The sequence below is a fragment of the Capra hircus genome, chromosome 29 (assembly GCF_001704415.2).
Source record: "Capra hircus breed San Clemente chromosome 29, ASM170441v1, whole genome shotgun sequence".
Classification (NCBI taxonomy): Eukaryota; Metazoa; Chordata; class Mammalia; order Artiodactyla; family Bovidae; genus Capra; species Capra hircus.
The window spans coordinates 16,975,230-16,999,864 of NC_030836.1; the positions used below are offsets into that span (position 1 = coordinate 16,975,230).

At 36.4% G+C, this 24,635-nt stretch overlaps 1 protein-coding gene across 1 annotated transcript in view; it reads left to right on the forward strand.

Moving 5' to 3' along the window:
- Nucleotides 1-24,635, forward strand: part of NARS2 (asparaginyl-tRNA synthetase 2, mitochondrial (putative)) — a 132,308-nt gene that overhangs the window by 45,730 nt on the left and 61,943 nt on the right. Inside the window, exon 6 of the mRNA XM_013975783.2 lies at nt 16,280-16,374. Coding sequence (XP_013831237.2) covers nt 16,280-16,374 — 95 coding nt within the window. The remainder of the gene's footprint in view (nt 1-16,279; nt 16,375-24,635) is intronic.

Below are 24,635 nucleotides of genomic sequence, written 5' to 3' on the forward strand. Positions count from 1 at the left end.
TCCTTTTATGCATTAGCATGTTGTATGTCACAACAGAAAAGTTACGGAAAAAAAGATCACATTAGCAAATTTTTAGTGGTATTTCAGCAAACTACTTTTAGTAGAAATAGACTGTTTCAATGGCACCCCACTCCAGTACTCTTGTCTGGAAAATCCCATGGACAGAGGAGCCTGGTGGGCTGCAGTCCGTGGGGTCGCTAAGAGTCGGGCACGACTGAGCGACTTGACTTTCACTTTTCACTTTCATGCATTGGCGAAGGAAATGGCAACCCACTCCAGTATTCTTGCCTAGAGAATCCCAGGGACAGGGGAGCCTGGTGGGCTGCTATCTATGGGGTCGCACAGAGTCGGACACGACTAAAGCGGCTTAGCAGCAGCAGCAAACTACTTTTAGTAGAAATAAACTTTGTTTCAAATATAAATTATCATCAGTTTTTTAAATGGCTTAAACCTCCCTACCTCTGCATTCAGAAAGTGCTTTTTCTAGACTCTGAACATGTTTAGAAATTTAATGTTTTGTTTTTATCAAGTGAGATTATATTTTTATTGCTGTTGTAGTGTACATCAAACTTTGAACTTTGAAGTGTACTACAATAGCATGGCAATAATTAAGTCAGCCCTGTTCTTCAGTATTTATTTATTGGGTTTATCATTTAATTCTGAAACCTCTGGGCCCATTTACAAAGTATGAAAAAATAAAAGCAAAAAAGCCCCACGTTCCTCTTTCTGAGTTTTATCTTTGCCGTAAAGAAGCCAGAGTAATGATCCTGTTGTACCCTGTATGAATACAAACAACTTCCTAAGCTTCCTGGTGCTACAGGTATTCTATCTGAAGTGTTCTTTATGTCTCTCTTCCTTACATTTGCTGAGACTGATAGAGAAGAAATCATTTCTCTTGGCAGATGAAGGATATATATCATATTGATCATAGAGATCCATATGTTCACTGACTTTCTAGAACAGATTTTAGTTTTTAGAGCAATTTTAGGTTGACAGCAAAATTGAGTGAAAATGCAAATATTTCCCATGTACTCCTCGCCCCCTCCCATGCTTAGCCTCTCCTATTATCAGCCTCATTCACAACAATGGTACATTTGGTACAGTTGATGGTAGTGCAGTGGGACATCATTGTCACCCAGAGTCCGTAGTTTACCTTAGGGCTCACTCTTTGTGTTGTGCATTCTGAGTGTTTGGGCAAATGCATAGTGAGATCCATCCACCACTGTAGTACCTTCCATACATGGTAGTTTCACTGCTCTAAAAATCCTCCACCTCAGTATTCTACCTATTCATCCTTCTCACCTCCCTAACTCCTTCCAGCCACTGACCTTTTTACTATTTGCATGGTTTTGCTTTCCAGAATGTCATTCAGTTGGAATCATATAGTATGTAGCCTTTTCAGATTTGCTGCTTTCACTTAGTAATATGTATTTGTTTCTTCCATGTCTTTTCACGGCTTGATAGCTCATTTCTTTTTAACATTGAAATAATATTCCATTATCTAGATTTATCACAGTTTATTTATTCACCTACTGAAGGTCATATTGGTTGCATCCAAGTTCTGGCAATTATGAATAAAACTTCCATAAACATCTGTGTGCAGGTTTTTATGTGGATCTGTTTTCAACTCTGGGTGAATACCGAGGCATGCAGTTGCTGGGTTATATGACAAAAGTATGTTCAGTGAGAAATTGCCAGAGTGCCTGTGCCATTTCACATTCCCACCAGACATGAATGAGAGTTCCTTTTGCTCCACATCTAGCATTTGGTATTGTCAGTCATCTGGGTTTTGGCCATTCTACTAGATGTGTATGGTATTAACTGGCTTTTCAGCAAACTTGGCCAGGATACTTCTTGTGAGTCATTTTCTATGGATCACATGGTTTCTACCTCCTTATTCAGCCATTAGGAAACTTGGGGAAAGTTCTGTAAGTTCCTTCAGGCTATTAACAGACCAATTGATAAATGAATGAATAAAGTAAGACTTTGTCAGTGTAACCTCCTTTAGACATATTCACAGGTTTCGAAAACTTAGATTAAAGCTTCTTATTAAATCGCTTTTGTCTCACAGTGTTGATCCATAAAACTAGAAATATTGGAATTCCTTATGTCTCTTATTCATTACTGTATTCCTGCATTTAGCCTGGTACCTGGCACATAGTAGTTCACTATGTAAATGTTTATTCAGTTGAAAAATAAAGCAGACCTGGAAGTATGGGAATATCCATATTTGAAATGAGACACAAATTTATGTATCAGTGGGGAAACCTTGGAAATGTCTCCATTCATAGTAATGCTAAGGAATCCAGTAATCAAAAATGCTTGAGTAACCAAGTATTAAAATGCACAATAAAGCATCTAAATTAAAATAGTGTGATATCAGTACACAAACTAGTGGGAAAAAAACTGAAAGCCCAGAAATAGACCCACGTTCATGGGAAAATATATAAAGATAGTTTCTCACATCACTAATGTATGGGGTACTAGGCATCTTGGTGACCATATACAGACCTTATTCTACTTACAACTGGGTTACATCCCAATAAACTCATCGTAAATTGAAAAAATAGCATTAAGTAAAAAATTCATTTAACACACTGACCTACCAAACATTACAGCTTAGCCTCACCTACCTTAAACATGCTCAAAACACTTACATCAGTCTACAGTTGGGCAAAATCATCTAACACAAAGCCTATTTCATAATAAAGTGTTGAATATCTCATGTAATTTATTAATATCGTGCCGAAAGTGGAAAGCCAGTGGTTATGTGGCTACTGAATCCATTGTTTACCCTCATGATTGAGTGGCTGACTGAAAGTTGCAGCTGCTGCCGGCGTCATGAGTATCATACTAGGAGGGAAAAGAGCAAAATTTGCATTTTGAAGTATGGTTTCTACTGAATGTGTTGCTTTCATGCCTTCATGAAGTCAAAAATTTGTAATTCAGATGGCAGGGGACCATCTGTAATTGTGTCAATCAGAAATAAGTGGCAGAATTTTTATCTACCTTGTGGCAGATAGTGTGATGTGAATATATGTTTTTTCCCAAGGAATATCAAGATAATAATGTTATGGTAATTTTTTTTAGCCCTTCTATGCCATCTTCAACATATTTCTTTAGTATGTAGTAAAACCCTTTAGTATTTTATTTGGGAAAAACAGTAGAATATGATGATGTTTCTTTATTATTATTATTATTATTCAGTGAAATAAATTTTTGGAATCAGAGCTTTCATTTATTGTGTATTTTTTTTAACTTATACCAACCAGAGTACCTTGGCATCTCATTACTTGCCTCAGGCTTATTGATTTTTGTCATTATAGGTTTTTTGACAGGGTGTTAAACAGTTTAATTTTTATTTTTTACCTTTTATTTAGACTAGTTTAGTTATTTTGTTTTCTTTTTTTTTTAAAGTATGGCAGAAATATAATCACAGATTTGGAAAGTTTAGTTTTAAGTTGATTATTTTCAATTTTGCAACTCTTTTTCCCCTTTCTGAAATACATAATAATCCTATCCACAGTGCAGCCCTGAGACTGGATCCTATGCATATGATGTATCAATGCACCATATGGATAAAATACTACAGCTTTAAACTTACAGGACGTTAGTAATTAGACAAAAGGGAAAACAGAGAACCTGAGTAAAGTAAGATAATTTATTTTATGCTTGAGGGAAATAGAATGAAAAGTATTGACATCTGTGGGGATCACACAATAATATCCTGTACATTTTTAAGAAATGTAAATATCGATCAATTTTTTTGGATAAGTTTAAACATGAAAAAGAACAGAATAATACTGTAAACAGCCAAATACTGCCACCCACCTCAGTGCTTTGCTTCAGGACAAAACAGATCTTAATAAGTTCTATTTATTTAAAAAGAAATAAGGCATAGCATTTTATATTATGTTTAATTTTTACTTATGATTCTCACAGTGCTTAATGTAGGTTTGGATGATTTTACGACTTGAAAGCATAAAGAGAGACAGAGGAACTTCCCTGGTGGTCCAGTGGTTAAAATGTAGGGGGCACGATTTCAGTCCCTAATCAAGGAACTGAGGTCTCTATACCAAATAAAAGAGATGGGGGTGGAGGGGTCGGGTGGGATATGAAGCTGTCCCAGAGGTCACTGAAGATTTGTTAAGTGAGCGGAAGATTATATGAGAGAATATACTGGGAGATGCCTCCTTTAGAAGTAAATGAGGCACAGTCTTGAGAAAGCTGAAAAAAGATGAAATTGAAGAGGGTTTTTTTTTTTTTTTTGGTGATCAGAAGATGACATTGATCATACTATCTCATCATCTTTTCCAAATCTTTCTGTTCGATGTCAGAATTAGGAAATTGGTATTGGGAGGGTAGGCAGAGGGTAGATGATGTCTTTTATATTTAGTCAAAACTGGTGTTTAATTATATAGGATATCTACAAATTACGTGTTTTTGAGTGGGAATAGATAGGAAGGAGATGGATTCATAGTGGTCACACAGTTTACATCTCTAAAGAAAATGAAACTTTTCCTCTAATGTACTTTAAACTTACAACTACATATTGCAGAAAATACATTCTGCACCTTTTATGTTTTTTAAAATACTTGTCAGTATTAGGATGATGGTGACATTAAAAACTACAGTAAACATCTGTTTACACTTCTGCTAGGAAAGTAATAGAGAATTACTTAGAAGCAATACATTAATATAAGAAATAGTTTATTTCTGCTTATCAGTACCTATGTTTGAAAACAGACATGAAGTTAAATATGCACCGAGGATATCTTTTGGGCCAGCAATGCCATGGCACTTGGCAGAAGCTTTTGTGGCTCATTGTGCTGCTGATTGCTGATCCCCTCACACTTTTCAGCACTCTTTTGGCCAAGTGTTTATGGAGCAATTACTTGCCAGGTGGTGGTAGTGGTAAACAACTGCCTGCCAGTGCAGGAGGCATAGAGACATGAGATTGATCCCTGGGTCAGGAGGCTCTCCTGTTGAAGGGCATGGCAACCTACTCCAGTATTCTTCCTTCCCTGGAAAATCCCACGGACAGAGGAGCCTGGCAGGCTACCATCCGTGGGATTGCAAAGGGTCAGACACAACTGAAGCAACTTCGTACACACTCAAAGAACTCAATATTTTGACCTTTTCATCTTTTGTCCTGCACCAACTCTGTTTTCATTAAAAGTAGTGCAGTGTTAGACTTTGTGTGTGTGCATGCTAAGTCACTTCAGTGATGTCAGACTTTTGCAACCCCATGGACTGTAGCCTGGCAGACTCCTCTGTGCATGGGATTCTCTAGGCAAGAATACTGGAGTGGGTTATCATGCCCCCTTCCAGGAGATCTTCTTGATCCAGGGATTGAAACCATGCCTCTTTATGTCTCCTGCATTGGCAGGTAGGTTCTTTACCACTAGCTCCACCTGGGAAGCCCATTTTCGTTATAAGTAGTGCAGTGTTAGATTTTACTAACCACCTATATTCTTGGTATTTGACTTTGTTTCATACTTTGTTCTTGGCTTTTTGATTTTCCTGTTGGTGCTTATCAAAGTAATCCACACCACTGACAGAAGATTAAAGTGTTAGTGTTTATGTGATAAAGGATACACAGGGAATAAAACCAGTATACTTTTTAAGTACTTGCTGATAATACCTCAGAGTTCCTCTTTTTAAGAAATAAGCTATTTAAAATCTAGTTTTTGAATAGGTAATATAGTTTATTGTTCAAAAGGTATCTATTTCAAAGTGCAGGAGGATTCCATCACACCTTGTTCCCCAGGAATCTAATTTCCTTCCCCAGAATCAACCATTGTTATTGATTCAGTACAACCATTGCATTTCTTATGAATCCTGGAAAAGAATGTTTGGTTAAGGATAGAGGTCCTGGAGTCTGACCACCTTGGTTCATTCTCTTTGTCATATTAGACAAGAACTTAACCTATGTGTCTCAGTTTCCTTCTCTGTAAATGGGGATACTCTTTGTTAGATGCTTATACACTCTTTGGCTATGGTTGTTTTTGTAGAAGTATCTGTATCTAAATGATTATTTTTTTAACCTCAGAAAAATAGTTTAGTTAGAGGTAATTTTCATTCACAGCACACAGTTGTTACTGGTCTCTGCAAGGCCCTTGTATCCTATCACAGTGTAGCAAAACCGTTTATTCTCTTCTGTGAGTCTACAGGTCATTTGAGTGGTTGGTTGGGTTGGGCTTAGTCAGCTGATGGGTTGGCTGAGAGCTGGCCATCTAGAATGATTTTGTGTGAGATGACTCATCTCTTTTCCACTTACCTCTCAAATTTCCTTATTATGCTAATCAGGATGTGAATCTCTTTGGTAGCTTGGCTCCAAGAAAGAATGTGAACTACACAAGCAGGTTTTCAGGCCACTATTTGTGTTAATTTTGTTACCACGCCATTGACCAAAACAAGTCACGTGGCCAGGCTCAGGGGTAGTGTGTAATATGCCAAGGGGGTTGAAATAGAGAGGTGTGACAAATTGGAGACATTAATGCAATTAATCTAACACAGTTGACTCTGTAGTAACTGCCGTCCAGCACTTGGTGGTTGCCATAGAGCTATTGTTGGTCGGTAGTAAGGCGGACAAGTTGAAAGTTAAGAGATCACCAAGCACTGTGGTAAGTGTGTCACTGTGTCAGACTGCCACAGTCTTCTGAGAGTAATGACTTCAGTTCCATTTTCTCCTCTCAGATCTTATGCACATTCCTTTTCAACAGTAGAAGGCCAGCTGTAGCCTGGAACCGTGCACGATTGGGGGTTCTAGGAAACAGAGTCCTCAGTGTAGATGGGAGCAGTAATGCCAAGCTGATAAAATACCATCCAGCATAATCTTTTTCTTGCCTTATCTTTTCTGCTTTATACCAATCACCACTTCCATTCCTTATATTCTCTTGGAGGCACTCACCTTAATTTCTTTGATACGTCTTTTTACTATGAATATAACCCCATAAAATATGAGTGATTCTTTTTGTGTGTATATTTTAAATTTACATTAATGATAATAGAGTTATTGTTATATTATTCTGTTTTCTACTTTTTTCCATTTAGCTCTGTTTTGAAATTCTGTTTATGTTACTATAGGTATATCTGTTTTTTGCTTGTCATTGCTACACAATATTCTTTATATTTGCCTTCTACATTTTGCTTACCATTTCTAGTAATGGACAGTTAGGTTGTTTCCAATTCTAAGTTATATTCCCCCTCCAAAAAAAAAATTGCAATAGTCTTCTACATATTCCATAATATACTTGTATGAAAATTTCTCTAGAATATATATCCAGAAATTCCTCGGTCATAGGGTATATGGATTAATTTCACCATGTTATCCAGAATAACTGTACCAGTTTATACTATACTGGCATTACCTCAGCATTCCTTTTTTCTTCTGAGTTAGTTTTCTATCAGTTTGTAACTTAGGGTAAAATACCACCTCTTTATTAGCTCACAGCTCTATAGCTCAGTAATCAGAATCACATGGCTGGGATCAGTCTCTCAACTCAGGGTCTCACTGGTTTGATATACAAACCAGTGTATCAGCTCTCTAAGCATTCTGTGCTGCCATCTGGAGCTTGCTCTTCCAAACCCATTGTTGCTATAGGATTGTATATAGGACTGAGATTCCCAATTTGTTGCTAGCTGCTAGCCAGATTCCTCTCAGCTCCTAGAAACTGCTCTAAGCACCTTTCCATATGTCTTTATCTTCAGGTGAGCAACAGCATTTCAAATCCTTCTCATGCTTCAAATTTCTGACTTTCCTACAGCCAGCTGTAGAAAACTTTTTTCTTAAAATTTTTTATTTTTAAAGGACTAGCCAGGAAATTTCCAAATCTTGAGGACTTCTGATTTGGAACTTTAATTAAATTTGTAAAATCTCTTCACATCAATATTTGGCTTAGTGGTTGAATAAACCAGGGCTGAGAATCTTGAAACACATCTTATTAATAGAAATCTTCCTGTTACATAGTGACTGTACCTCTGCACTTGATATTATGTAGCTTTCTAATCTTTGTGAGCCAGATATATGTAATGAATTCATCTTAAAATGCCTTGTTTTAATTTGTATTTCTCTAATTCATAGTGAATTTGAGTGCTTCTTCATACATCTTAACCTTTTGAATTTTCCTTACTGTAAATCTGCTTTTCATACCCATTGTCCAGGTGGTGAGCAGCTTATTTTCTCTTTCTTGTTTTCTTCAAGGAGGTCCTTATATTTTCTACCCATTAATCACTTGTCAATTTTAGATGTTGAAAATATTTTATCCCTAATCTGTTATTCTGCTGACTTCTTATATCTTCCTTTATTAAATAAGATCCTTAACTTCAATGTTTCAATTTAAAGATCTTGTTAAAGAGGTCCTTTCCCACTGGCAAAATCACTAAGTTAGATAGTTAATTCGTATATTCTTATTCTTTCTTCATTACAGTGGAAGTATTTAGACTGTGAATTTTAAAGTTGCAATCCCATATTAGTTTTTGACCCTATCAGGTTCAATAATTACTTGTTTATGTATGTGTTTAAAAAGTTGAAATTCATACAATATAAATTCACTATTTAACGGGTACATTTCGGTGGCATTTACTACATTTACAGTGTTAATACAGCTACCACACCTATTAAGTTGCAAAACATTTTCATTACCTCAAAAGAAAACCCCATGCCCATTAAGTAGTCACTTCTCATTTCCCCCTTCTCCCCAGACCATGAAAATGAAGTGTTAGTCTCTCAGTCGTGTCCAAATCTGCAACCCTATGAGCTGCAGACCACCAGGCTCCTCTGTCCAGGGGTTCTACAGGCAAGAGTACTGGAGTGGATTGCCATTTCGTTCTCCAGCGGGTCTTCCCCCGCCAGGGATGGAACCTGGGTCTCCGGTGCAGGCAGATTCTTTACTGTCTGAGCCACCAGACCATGGCTCCCCAGACCATGGCTCTCACCAATCAGTCTGTATGGATTTACCTAGTCTAGATATTGCATATAAAGGAAATCATGCAATATGTAGCCTTTTTTTAAATGTTTTTTACTTAGCTTAGGGTGTTCAAGCTTTATCCATGTTTTAGCATACATAAATACTTCATTCCATCTTATGACTAAATAGTATTTCACTGTTTATATATATTGCATTTTGTTTGTCCACTTATCAGTATTTCTGCCTTTGTTATGAGGCCACTCCAGTACTCTTGCCTAGGAAATCCCATGGATGGAGGAGCCTGGTAGGCTACAGTCCATGGGGTCGCGCAGAGTCGGACACGACTGAGCGACTTTGCTTTCATTTTTCACTTTCATGCACTGGAGAAGGAAATGGCAGCCCGCTCCAGTGTTCTTGCCTGGAGAGTCCCAGGGATGGCGGAGCCTGGTGGGCTGCCGTCTGTGGGGTCACACAGAGTTGGACACAACTGACGTGACTTAGTAGCAGCAGCAGCAGTACTGTTATGAACATTAATGTCAAGTATCTATTTGAATATTTGTTTTTTATTTTTTATAAGAATTTAAAAATTGAAGTATAGTTAATTTACAGTGTTGTTAGCTTCAGATGTACAAAAAGTGATAGTTTTATATTTGTTATTTTTCAGATTCTCTTCCATTAAGACACTGAGTGTAGTCCCCCATGCTGTACAGTAGGTCCATGTTGTTTATCTATGTTGTACATAGGAGTGTGTATATGTTAATCTCATTTCAGTTCAGCCACTCAGTAATGTCTGACTCTTTGCAGCCCCATGGACTACAGCATGCCAGGCCTCCCTGTCCATCACCAACTCCCGGAGTTTACCCAAACTCATGTCCATTGAGTCGGTGATGCCATCCAACCATCTCATCCTCTGTCGTCCCCTTCTCGTCCTGCCCTCAATCTTTCCCAGCATCAGGATCTTTTCAAATGAGTCAGCTCTTCGCATCAGGTGGCCAAAGTATTGGAGTTTCAGCTTCAGCATCAGTCCTTCCAATGAACACCCTGGACTGATCTTCTTTAGGACAGACTGGTTGGATCTCCTTGCTGTCCAAGGGACTCTCAAGAATCTTCTCCAGCACCACAGTTCAAAAGTATCAATTCTTCAGAACTCAGCTTTCTTCACAGTCCAACTGTCACATCCATACATGACCACAGGAAAAACCATACCTTGACTAGATGGACATTTGTTGGCAAAGTAATGTCTTTACTTTTTAATATGCTGTCTAGGTTGGTCATAACTTTCCTTGCAAGGAGTAAACATCTTTTAATTTCATGGCTGCAGTCACCATCTGCAGTGATTTTAGAGCCCCCAAAAATAAAGTCTGCCACTGTTTCCACTGTTTCCCCATCTATTTGCCATGAAGTGATGGGACTGGATGCCATGATCTTTGTTTTCTGAATGTTGAGCTTTAAGCCAACTTTTTCACTCTCTTCTTTCACTTTCATCAAGAGGCTGTTTAGTTCCTCTTCACTTTCTGCCATAAGGGTGGTGTCATCTGCATATCTGAGGTTATTGATATTTCTGGCAGCAGTCTTGATTCCAGCTTGTGCTTCCTCCAGCCCAGCGTTTCTCATGATGTACTCTGCATATAAGTTAAATAAGCAGGGTGAAAATATACAGCCTTGAGGTGCTCTTTTTCCTATTTGGAACCAGTCTGTTGTTCCATGTCCAGTTCTAACTGTTGCTTCCGGACCTGCATACAGACCTGCCTGCATTCTCAAGAGGCAGGTCAAGTGGTTTGGTGTTCCCATCTCTTTCAGAATTTTCCATAGTTTATTGTGATCCACACAGTCAAATGCTTTGGCATAGTCAATAATGCAGAAATAGATGTTTTTCTGGAACTCTCTTGCTTTTTCGATGATCCAGCAGATGTTAGCAGTTTGATCTCTGATTCCTCTCTGCCTTTTCTAAAACCAGCTTGAACATCTGAAAGTTCATGGTTCGCATATTGCTGAAGCCTGGCTTGGGGAATTTTGAGCATTTCTTTGCTAGCGTGTGAGTTGTGTGCAATTGTGCGGTAGTTTGAGCATTCTTTGGCAGTGCCTTTCTTTGGGATTGGAATGAAAACTGACCTTTTCCAGTCCTGTGGCCACTGCTGAGTTTTCCAAATTTGCTGGCATATTGAGGGCAGCACTTTCACAGCATCGTCTTTTTGGATTTGAAATAGCTCAACTGGAATTCCATCACCTCCACTAGCTTTGTTTGTAGTGATGCTTTCTAAGGCCCACTTGACTTCACATTCCAGGATGTCTGGCTCTAGGTGAGTGATCACACCATTGTGATTATCTGGGTCATGAAGATCTTTTTTGTGCAGTTCTTCTGTGTATTCTTGCCACCTCTTCTTAATATCTTCTGCTTCTGTTAGGTCCATACCATTTCTGTCCTTTATTGAGCCTATCTTGGCATGAAGTTTTCCCTTGGTATCTCTAATTGTCTTGAAGAGATCTCTGGTCTTTCCCATTCTATTATTTTCCTTTATTTCTTTGCACTGATCACAAACTCCTAATTTTTCACTCCCTACCTGTTCTCCTTTGGTAACCATAAATTTGTTTTCTATGTCTCTGAGTGTATTTCTGTTTTGTAAGTGAGTTTATTCACATCATGTTTTTAGATTCCACATATAAGTACTATTAGATGCTCAGTCCTTCCATTTTGCTACCAGTGGCATTTCATTCTTTTTTGTGTGTGGTTGAGGAATATTCCACTGTGTGTGTGTGTGTGTGTGTGTGTGTGTGCGTGTGTGCGTGCATATACACTAGATCTTCTATTCATCTGTCTTGACTGTTGTAAATAGTGCCACTATGAACATTAGGGTACATGTATCTTTTCAAGTTAGAGTTTTTTATTTCTCTAGATACATGCCCAGGAGTGGAATTGCTGGATCATATATTGACTCTAGTTTTAGTTTTTCAAAGAACTTCCAGACTGTTCTTTACTGTGGCTGCACCAATTTTCATTCCCACTGGTAGTATGGAAGGGTTCCCTTTTTTTCATACCCTCTCCAGAACTCATTGTTTGTAGAGTGTTAAATAATGGCCATTCTATCTAGTGTGAGGTGGTACCTCATTGTAGTTTTGATTTGCATTTCTCTAAAAATTAGTGATATTGAGCATCTTTTCATGCGCCTGTTGGCCATTTGTATGTCTTCTTTGGAGAAATCTTTAAGCCTTCTGCCCATTTTTTAATTTTTTCTGTTTTTTCTTTTTTAATATTGAGCTGTTTGTGCGTTTGGAAATTAATCCCAGGTTGATCACACTGTTTGCAAATATTTTCTCCCATTCCATAAATTGTCTTTTCATTTAAAAACTGACAAGTTTGATTAGGTGTCATTTGTGTTTGCTTTTATTTCAATTGCTCTATGCATTAAATAAAAAAAAAATATTGCAGCAACTTATGCCAAAGAATATTCTGTGTATATTTTCCTCTGGGAGCTTTATAGTATCTGCTCTCACATTTAGGTCTTTAGTCCATTTTGGGTTTATTTTTGTATATGGTGTTAGAGAATGTTCTAATTTCATTCTTTTGCATGTATATATTTTCCTTGCACCACTTATTGCAGAGATTGTTTTTTCTCCCTTGTATATCCTTGCCTCCTGTGTCATAGATTAATTGATTGTAAGCACATGGGTTTGTTCTGGGCTTTCTGTCCTGCTGCATTGATCTGTGTGTCCTTTTTGTGCCAGTGCCATGCTGTTTTGATGACTGTTGTTTTGTACTATATTCTGAAGCCAGGGAGTGTGATTTCTCCAGCTGTGCTCTGTCTCAAGACTGTTTTGGCTACATGGGGTCTTCTCTGTATTTCCATACTCATTGAAAAAATTTTTCTTCTAGTTCTATAAAAGATGCCATTGATAATTTGGTAGTGCTTAGTGTTCAATCTCTAGATTGCCTTGGGAAGTATGACCCTATTTAACAATATTGATTCTTCCAGTCCAAGAACTTGGTTTATCTTTCCATTTGTTTGTGTCATTTTCAATTTCTTTCGTTGGTGGTCTTATAGTTTTCAGAGTATAGGTCTTTTGCCTCCTTAAGTAGGTTTATTCTTAGGAATTTTGTTTGTTTTCATATGATGGTAAATGGGATTGTTTCCTCGATTTCTCTTTCTAATCTTTCTTTGTTAGTATATGAAATGCAACAGTTGGTGTGTATTAATTCTCTATCCTGCAGTTTTATTGAATTCATCAATGAGCTCTAGCAGTTTTCTGGTAGCATGTTTAGAATTTTCTATGTATAGCATCATGTCATTGTTAACAGTGACAGTTCTACTTCTTTTGCAGTTTGGATTCCTTTTATTTCTTTTTCTTCTCTGATTGCTGTGGCTAGGATTTCCAAAATTACATTGAATAAGAATGGCAAGAATGGGCATCCTTGTCTTGTTCCTGATCTTACAGGAAGTGTTTTCAGTTTTTCACCATTGAATATGACATTATGGGTTTGTCATATATGGCCTTTATTATGTTGAGGTATGTTCCCTCCATGCCCACTTTCTGAAGAGTTTTTATTACAAATGGATGTTGAATTTTATCAGAAGCTTTTTATGTATCTTTTGAAGTGATTTTATCATTTTTATTCTTCAGTTTGTTAATATGCTGTATCACATTGATTGATTTCTGAGATTGTAAAATCCTTGCATCCCTGGGATCAATCTCACTTCATGATGGTGTTTGATACTTTCAATATATTGTTCTTTGAATACTTGGTTCTAATTCTTTTAGACATATACCTAGAAGTAAAATTTGTATTGTATATATATAGTATTCCTTGTTTATCTTTTTAAGAAACCACCAAACTCTTTTCCCAAGTAAGTGTACCAGTTTACATTTATAGTTTCATTCCATTATATACAAAGAAGATAAGTTATCTGATTTATTGAGACTTGTTTTGTGTTCTGGCATTTAGTCTGTCTTGAACAATGTCCATGTGCACTTGAAGAGTTCACAGCCTACTGTTGTTGGGTGGAGTCTACCATTTTTAAATTTCCTCTTTCTTGAATCAACATTTGTTTGGTTCTTCAGCTGTGTCCAACTCTTTGCAACCCCAGGGCTGAGAGCCCGCCAGGCTCCTCTGTACATGGATTTCTCCAGGCAAGAATACTGGAGTGAGTAGCCATTCCCTTCTCCAGGGGCTCTTAATGACCCAAGAATCAAACTGAGGTCTCCTGCATTGCAGGCAGATTCTTTACCATCTGAGCCACCAGGGAAACCCATGTTTGACTGATTTCCAGAGTTCTCATAATTGATTCTTACAGTTTTTACTTATTATTTTCAGTTTTTCTGTGGAGGGGTTGGAGTTTGAAGCTACCTGCCCCACCATTTTTGCTGATATCTCTCAGCAATTACTTTTTAAAAGAAATATTTTATAATTTCCCTTTAATATCCTGAAATAAAATTTAGAGATAGCATAACTTAAAACATACAGAAGCTCTTAAAGATTGCTGTAGTGCATTTATTGTAATGTAAAGTAGAACTAAAAGGAAGTAATTTATTAAAAATAGTATGCATTTCAGTAAGTAAATGTTTCCATATGACACTGGAAGTCATAATGAAGTAGTGATATGTTTGTAACTTTAAAACAGTTGAATTTAAGAGTTGTAAGAAACTCAGATTTCCTTTTGTACAAATGCTGATAAATGAGAGTAAAATCAACTTTTAAGTATTAGATTTTTTTACATATACACAAAATGAGAGAAACCACTTTTAGAGAAGTCAATAAAACACCCGTACAAATTACAGATGAAAGAAGTTAAAGAGGTGAAGGAAAGGAAAAAGTATAATGTTCATACAAATGTACTGGGCCTTACTTGAAATGTAATCATTTAGTAAATAATGAAGACATATCAGAGAACACATCTTTTATTTTGAAATCCTAACGTAAGTCAGATGTTTTAGTCCTGAGTACTTAAGTCCTTGGAAACAATATAGTTTAAGTGATAATGAGTCTCAAAGATGAATTTTTAAAAAGCAATAATAGGGCATTTAGGACCAGATCAAAGTTAAGTTTTAAAAATAATAGGCAGTTACAAAATAAATTAATAATTTCATTTGATAATTTTACACTAGCTATCACATTCATTCTCCTTTTGAAGGCAAAAGGAGGAGAGGGCAGCAGAGGATGAGATGGTTCGATAGCATCAATGGACATGAGTTTGAGCACACTCTACAGAGATAGCGGATGATAGGGAAGCCTGGCATGCTACAGTCTACGGGATCACAAAGAGTAGGACACAACTTAGCAACTGAACAAGGACAGTCATGTTCATACACACACATACCCATACACAATATGCAGTATTTTTAGAACAACCAAGGGAATTAAATAAGATACCTTCATTTCATTTGTTTCTATAATTCAGTAGTTGGTACTCCACCTCTTAAAAGGAGTCTTACCTCCTCTATTGAAAATTTTATATTGGCTTGGTTGCTTTTACAGTATTTGTTTTAGTGCACCATTACACTGAAACATTTTCAGATCACAATTTGCAATATAAGAGTAGGTAAATTATCTTCCTTCACTCCAAATGGATATAATAGTCATCGCTTGATACAGAAGGTTTCTTAATTATACTATTTAAATTATGCATGACCTCCAAATAACTTTTTATCTTAACTGTCAATAAATGTTGACTGGCTTGTTTCTGACCAGTTTCTTTTTTTTTTTTTTCCTGACCAGTTTCAAATGGACTAATCACTCTATATTACAAGTTCATAAAAATCTTTAAATGTGAATGTTCATCATATCTTTGAAAGATAAGGTCTGGCTCTTCTTATCTCCTAGTTGTCATAAAGATTAAGTGAAATGAACATGTTTGTAGTTTATAATGTGTTTATTAAAATCTGTATTAAATGTATTATTATTAACAATTTAATAATATGACAAGACATTTTTTAGAGGCTATTCCCTTGTGAAAGTTAAATTTTAATCATGGGTCAGAATTGTGAAAGACCGTCTAATGCTTCACATTTAAAACATAATTTCTTGCTTCAGCTTGCCCCTCAATCAAAATCAGTTTTTAGGAAAGAGTATATTTTATGACCAAAGTACTTTGCCCTTTAGTTGTTGTGCATTTCAAAAATATGGAGCAAACTTCCTTGACCTTAGCACTTACCAAGCAGGGATTTTCTCTTTTAAGCGTGTACTGAAAACTGCCTTTTTTTCATGAGAATGAGCTGTCCTCATATATTTTCGTGTACTGAAAACTGCCTTTTTTTCATGAGAATGAGCTGTCCTCATATATTTTAAATTGCTTTGTGATTTTTAGTTGTGACAGAAATGTGAATGCAGTTCAGAACATGTAATAGCTTCTTGTGGCCTCTGTTTTCTTTTGCAGCCTTCAAGCAAAATAACGGTGCCTGAGGAGAATTTCTTCAATATTCCTGTTTTCTTAACTGTCTCAGGACAGCTTCATCTTGAAGTGATGTCAGGGTACAGAGTTTTCTTTTCTTTTACTGGCATGGGCTACTGTTTATGGGTTGGGTGAGAGTGTAATAATGTTTCCTTTCCCGGTGCTAAAACCTAAAAATTGAAGTTAAGGTTTGTGGTTAGTCCACGTCAGTTCACTAAAAGTACATTTAGATTGACACTTTGACAATATCCAGATTTCTTACTAAAAAAATCAGGGTAGTATCTACTTTTTTTGGTGAAGAATGTAACTTTGGAAATATGAAGTGATTTATTTTTTCTTTGTACTAATCTTTTTGGCTTACATCTCAAACATATATTCAAAATATAAGTATAATTAATCATGTTTATGAAAGTAAAAACAGTTATAATTCACACCTGAAAATTATAAGAGAGGTACTTGGAACAGATGGAAGAAAAAACTTTTTAAAATTATGGTTTAAATAAAGGAAATTAACTCACACAATCATCATGATGTGTAACCAATTAAAAAGTGTTAGAAGTCAGATCCCATTAATTTTAGCCAGTCTTCAGATCTCTGGAAAGTCACTATAATCCTTTCAGTGCAATTTCCTTTTTTTTAGAGATTAAACAGGAAAATCTTTACTCTTTAAATTTTATGTTCTGTGATTCTGTGGGTAATTTTCTTAATGCTGACTCAACAAGTACTGAATCTCTACCCAAATATAAATATCTTTGTTTTCTCATACAGAGCTTGAGACTTAAAAACCTTTTTAGGAAATGGCTGCATTGAAAATAGGCAATCTTTATGTATTTCCCATTGTTTTTTAAATGTGCAGATGGAAAAACTGAGGGGAAATAGTATTTGTGTTTTGTTTTTTTTTTTTTGATGGACTTTACTGGCAGGATAAAGAATGTCAATGGTGGAATAAAGATAGTCTTGAAAATAATATATACTTAGATTCTTTTCTGATTTATCTTTGAGAAAGAAAGATACTATTTGATAATTACAGAGACCAAATAATAGAAAATATTATCAGAATATGGTATAGAAAACTATTATCATAATAGCTCTGTGAGATTGTAGGAACTGCAGAATTGTTTGTGGGAAAGGCCATGTCAGACGTGTCATGGTAAGTTTCTTGTGCCTGTCAGTATAATTTTTAAAACTTTAAAACATTCATAGAAATATAAAGTGAATATGTATCAAATATTTTATTTGGTTATTAATTACTGAAGAAATAAGTAAAATAGTAAGACTAATTCAAAGAGCATTTGGGAGGCTGTGAAATAATAGGCAGTTTAATAAAGGAATTTCAAAATAAGATTGCTAGATTAGTTACAAAGTAGCTGATATCCTGCAGATCAACTAACTCTAACCTTTAGAATTTTCTCTTCTACCTAACAGAAATGATTTGCACATCTGCTGGACAAAAATCTATAAGTTAACATGTAACTTTACCTAATCTGGGCTATTTAGTTCAATAGTAAATAGAATAATGGAGCAAAGTTCATCTCTTAGGTAATTAAATAACCTTTGAGTGTGTCTGTAGCCTTGTATTATATTGGAAGGATGTCCTATCTCCCTATTAGCTTTGTCCAAGTTTAGGATAACCTTTCTTAACAACCTTTCATTATTCGTTTCTTTTTATCTATAAAAGGCTTATTTCCCTCAAATGTGTCATAATGTGGGAAAAGTATAAGTTTGCCAAGTTTTTCTGTTATAATATCAGTAGTGGATTATGTTCCCCCTTTACGAGTAGAGTACAGTGAACCACAGAATACACGGTACTGTGAAACTTGACAGACGATTAAATGGACAGAATATGAGGGATTTATTAGTGTGTTATGAAGTTATTTCTGACAGAGGCAGTCAAATATTCCTAGCTTAATATAGTTTCAGTATTATTAGTACACAGTACATCGTGTTTAAGATTAATGCGTGATTTAGTCTCAGTAAGAAATTGTTAGTCTTCTTTTCCTTAGCATTTTTTTTTCTAAATTTTATTTAACAGACTTTTAAAATGGAGTAAATGGTCACTATATTTAGAAGGTTAACATTTTCTAAAAGGATATCTGTGTTGCTTTAGTGGGTGTATGGCTCCATTTTAAAGTTTAATTTTGTTGTTGTTTTAAATAAACTTTCTATTTTTTAATAATTTTTAAAAATAGCATTGTTAAAAACGATCTTTTTTATTGTTTATCTTGGCTGTGCTGGGTCTTCGTTGCTGCACGGGCCTTTCCCTGGGTTCGGAGAGCCGGGCCCAACTGTCTGGCTGCAGTGCATGTGCTGCTCATTACGGTGGCTCCTCCGGGCGCGGAGCTCAGGCTGCCGGGCGTGCGACTTCAGCAGCTGTGTAGGCTCAGTAGTTGCGGCTCCAGGGCTCTAGAGCGCAGGCTCAGTAGTTCTGGTGCAGGGGCATAGTTGCTCCTCAGCATGTGGCATCTTCCTGGATCAGGGATGGAACCTGTGTCTCCTGTGTTGGCAGGTGGGTTCTTTAGCACTGAGCCACCAGGGAAACCCTGAATAATTTTTAAATGTAGAAAAGTTGCAGAGATAGTTCAGACTTCTTGTATACCTCTCACCCAATTTCCCCTATTGTTAACATCTTACACATTGCTGTGGTACATTTGTGAAAACTTAAGAACCCAACGTTAATACACTACTATTAACTATAAATTCCAGACTTTATTTAGATTTCATTGGCATTCCGTCAGTGCCTTTTTCCAGGATCCACTTTAGGATGTGCTTAGCTGCTCAGTCATGTCCGACTCTTTGCAACCCCATGGACAATAGCCCACCAGGCTCCTCTGTCCATGGAATTTTCCAGGCAAGAATACTTTAGTGGGTTGCCATGCCCTTCTCCAGAGGATCTTCCCAACCCAGGGATCGAACCCAGCTATCCCACATTGCAGGCAGACTGTTTACCATCTGAACCACCAGGGAATTACATTTAGTTTTCAGGTTTCCCTGGTCTCATCTCGTCTATAATGATTTCTCGGACTTTCCTTATTTTTCATGGCTTGTAGAAAGTATGCCAGTCTGGGTTTTTCTCATGTTTTTCTTAAATTTCGGGGAAGCCATGGGAGTGGAAAGAATACCACAGAAGTGAAATGCTCTTCTTGTCATGTATCATGTCAGGGAGGACTTGGTATCAATATGATGCCGTTCACACTCATTGCTTGTGTTACTTGCCAAGTTTCACCACTGAAAATGTATTGTTTTTCTTTTTCTCTGCTTTGTTCTTTGAAAATGAGTTACTGAGTGTACCCACACTTACTGGAGGTAGGAGTGAGGGGTTGGGAAGTGGGAAATGGAATTTTGTACCATGTCCTGCGGTGAGGGCAGTATTGAGAATTAATCTGTATGAATGATTTTTTGTCTCTTTGCTCTGATTTATTTACTTATGTTGTCTCTTCTATCAGGATGGACTGATGTATGGTTTAGGCTGTATTTCAATGCTCTGCTGTTTACTTTACTGCTCAGATTGTTTTAGTTGTTGGGAATTGTTGTATTTTAATTCTTGTACCCCTTTCACATGCTCCTGCCCTTTTGTCTTTTAAGTACCTCCTTATTCTCTGGTACTGTTAGATACCAAGATTTTTTCCTTTGTTAGTTTGTTTTACTGTTCTGTAATTGATGAACCTACACTGAAACAGTACTGTTACTCAGAGTCCATCATTTACGTAGGGGTCAGTCTTTGTAGTGTATGTTTTATAGGTTTGGAGAAGTGATGTCATACAGAGTAGTTTCACTGCTCTAAAAGTGTATGCTCCTGCGAATCATCCCTCCCTCTCTCCCACCTAATCCCTGGCAATCTCTGATTTTTTAACTGTCCCCAAAGTTTTGCCCTTTCTAGAATGTCATAGAGTTGGAGTCATACAATATGTAGCCTTTTCACATTTTCTTCATTTAGTAATATGTATTAATATTTAATACTCCATATCTTTTCATGGCTTGATGGCTCATGTCTTTTTAGCATTGAGTAGTATTTCATTGCATTGGTATATTACATCTACTTTTGCTTTATTGACTACGCCAAAGCCTTTGACTGTGTGGAGCACAACCAAACTGTGGAAAATTCATAAAGAGATGGGAATACCAGACCACCTGACCTGCCTCCTGAGAAATCTGTACGCAGGTCAAGAAGCAACAGTTAGAACTCAACATGGAACAATGGAATGCTTCCAGATTGGGAAAGGAGTACATCAAGGCTGTATATTGTCACCCTGCTTATTTAACTTGTATGCAGAGTGCATCATATGAAATGCTGGGCTGGATGAAGCACAAGCTGGAATCAAGATTGCTGGGAGAAATGTCAGTAACCTCAGATATGCAGATGCACCACCCTTATGGCAGAAAGTGAAGAGGAACTAAAGAGTCTCTTGATGAAAATGAAAGAGAGTGTGAAAAAGCTGGCTTAAAACTCAACATTCAAAGATCATGTCATCCGGTCCCATCACGTCATGGCAAATAGATGGAGAAACAATGGAAACTGTGACAGACTTTCTTTTCTTGGGCTCCAGAATCACTGCAGATGGTGACTGCAGCTGTGAAATTAAAATATGCTTGCTTCTTAGAAGAAAATCTAAGACAGACCTAGACAGCATATTAAAAAGCAGAGACATTACTTTGCCAGCAAAGATCTGTCTAGTCAAAGCTATGGATTTTCCAGTAGTCATGTATGGATGTAAGAGTTGGGCCATAAAGAAAGCTGAGTGCTGAAAAATTGATGCTTTTGAATCGTGGTGTTGGCAAAGACTCTTGAGAGTCCCTTGGACTGCAAGGAGATCCAATCAGTCAGTTGTAAAGATACTCACTTGAAGAACTGATGCTGAAGCTCGAATACTTTGGCCACCTGATGCAAAGAGCTGACTCATTGCAAAAGACCCTGATGCTGGGAAAGATTGAAGGTGGGAGAAGGGGACGACAGAGGATGAGAGGGTTGGATGACATCACCGACTCAATGGACATGAGTTTGAGTAAGCTCTGGGAATTGGTGATGGAAAGGGAAGCCTGGAGTGCTGCAGTCCATGGGGGTCACAAAGTGTCGGACATGACTGAGCGACTGAACTGAACTGAGTATTTCATTAACTGGAAGTACCATGGTTTATCCTTCTGTTCACTTACTGAAGGACATCTTGGTTGCTTCATGTTTTCGCAGTTATCCCAACCATATTTTTTAATTTTCTCTACCCTGATCTCAGAATCAGCCATTTCTTCTAAAGCCCTGATTCCTTTTCTTGGAAAATGGTATTTAGAAAATAAGAGTTAGTCACTAGTATCTTGCTGCTGCTGAGGGATTATTGATTTTAAGCCCTTTCAGCAGACATAGCTATAAATGTTTTTTAAATAAACGAAAGCTAAGTGTTTTCATTACAGTCTGCCTAGAAATAGTGCAGTGTAAGTTGAGTGTCTGTTCTGAAAGAATTAGAAATGCCCTAAATTGTAAAACTTATACTTACGAGATGTCATGTAATAGTTTTCCATTTTTTTGTCAGTTAAACCCAGAATTAGAGGAAGCCTTGGCCTAATGTATTTAAAAGGATTTTTGATTATTATTGTTTTCTTTATTGGTTTTGTGATTTTTAGTTTTGTTGCAGGTGTTTTTTTCCCTTTATATATATTTTTACAAAGCCACAAAGTCAGGCATATTTCAGGATAAAACTGATGCTTTTCTTTTGAACATTGCTATTAGAAGTATAAACTAGTACAGCCTCTCTAGAGAAATACTTTTGCAGTGAGAATTATTCTTAAGGAAATGATCTGACAATTTCTGTAAAGATGAGCAAAAAAAAAAACCAGTTGAAATCAACTTTTTACTAATGAAAAATTACTAACAATCTAAATACTTATTTAAGAAGATTGACTAATCCTCAATGTACCAAGAAAATATTCAGCACCATTTACCATCTGGGAGTAATGAACCTTATTTTTAATAAATATTTTTAAGCCATGTTATGAATAGTTTGCTGAAGTAAAAATAAAGGAATGGTGAAAATCAACTTTATTAGAATTTCAATGAGTATTTAAATACAGCAAACCCAGATTTTTAAGAATTTTATTATTGAGAGATTTACTTATTATAAAATTCATCAATTTAAAATGTACCATTCAGTGGGTTTTAGTATATTTTCAGGTTTTTGAACATCACTATAATCTAAGAATATTTTTAATCACCCAGAAAGAGGCTTTTTCCCATTAGCAGTCACCATCCTCTCTCCCACCCTAGGCACCAGTAATCAGTCTGCTTTATGTGTCTGTGAATTTTCCCATTCTGGATATTTCATATAAATGGAATCACACCATATATAGCATTCTGTGACTGGTTTACTCTATTTTGCATAATACATTCAATGTCTGTCAGTGTCGTAGCATGTATCAGTATTTGATTCTTTTTTGTTGCCGAATAACAGTCCATGTTATGAGTATAACACATTTGTTTATCCATTCAGCAGGTAATAGAAATTTGGGTTGATTTTACTTTTTGGCTATTATGAATAATGTTCACATGACTGTTTGAGTACAAGTATTTGTGTGAACATGTTTGCATTTCTCTTGGATGGGTACTTAGAAGTGGAAATGATGGGTCACATGGTAAGTTTCACCATGTGAGGAACTCTTAGACTGTCTTTCACAGTGGCTGCACCAAACTTAAAACCCCACCAGCAGTGTATAAAGATTCCAATTTCTCCACATCCTTGCCAGTACTTATTATATGTCTTTTATTGTGCCACAGGACACATCCCTGGGTTGGGAAGATGCCCTGGAAATGAGAATGGCAACCCACTCCATTATTCTTGCCTGGGGAATTCCATGGACAGGGGAGCCTGGCAAGCTATAGTCGGGATTGCAGATTCAGACAGGACTGAGGGACTTACATACTCATTGAGTGTGAAGTGACATCTCTTTATGGTTTTTATTATGCATTGCCCCCATGACTGATGTTGAGCATCTTTTCACATGCCTGTTGGCCATTCAGATGTTGTCTGTGGAGAAATGTCTATTTAAATCCTTGGTTCATGTTTTCAGTTATTTTAGTTATTTCTCTTTTTATAGTTTAGTTATAAAAATTCTTTATATATTCTAGATATAAGTCTCTTATCAGATAAACTGATGTATATCTGATAGCAGATAAACTGGTATCTATCTGATATCAGATATCAAATCATATAAGAATTTGATACCTGATTTGCAAATATTTTTTCTCATTCTGTGTTTTTTTTCATTTTCTTGAATATGATGGCTAAACCCAGATTCTTGTCTTTACGTTTCTAGGTTTTGAAAGTACTCCAAATAGAAGCCCTTTTGAATGTAGCCAGCTGTGTATCAGTTGCCATGTATGATCCTGGAATACGTCTGTACTTTAAATACAGGTTCAAATTTCAGATATATCTTTAATAGGCTCTAGCTTATTATTACTTTTGGTTCTTGCAGCACATTATCAAAAATAACTTTGATACCTCTTAATTTTATTGAAGAGAGGTTTAATTGCAAAACATTTTCATTTTTAAATTACTAAACACCAGTTAGAAGGATCAAATCAGTCAATTTTTTCATTTCTGCATGTTATTTTTTTCCTTCCAAGTAACTTTGTGTACACACTTGCCTTTAAGCAGTTGTCCACTTATTAACCATATCAAGTAAATTTTGATCTATGATTGTCATGAACAGTGAAAAAATATTGTCACACAAGGAAAAATAAATACTGTTAGTAAAATGACCATACTACATAAGGCAATCTGCAGATTCAGTGCAATTCCTATCAAAATCCCAATGATGATTTTCACAGAACTATAACAGATATTTTTAAAATCTGTATAGAAGCAAAAGACCTCAAATAGCCAAAGCAGTCTTGAGAAAGAAGAGCAAAGGTGGAGGTATCACATGCCCTGATTTCAAACTATACTACAAAGCTAAAGTATTCGAAACAGTATGATTCTGGAACAGACATGTAGATCACTGAAACAAAATAGAGAGCCCAGAAATGAATCCACACTTACATGGTCAGTTACTCTATGACAAAGTAGATAACAATGTACAGTGGAAAAAGGGCAGCCTCTTCAATAGATGCTGTTGGAAAAACTGAACTATTTTCTCATACAGTGTACAAAAACAAGCTCAAAATAGGTTAAAGACTTAAATAAAGACTTGAAACCATAAAACTTATAGGAGAAACTTTAAGCATTTGAGATTGGACTCAGCATTATATATATATATATATATATATATATATATATTTTTTGGATATGTCTTCTCGGGCAAAGTTATTTTTAAAAAGCAAAAATAAACAAAAACTACATCAAACTAAAAGCTTTTACAC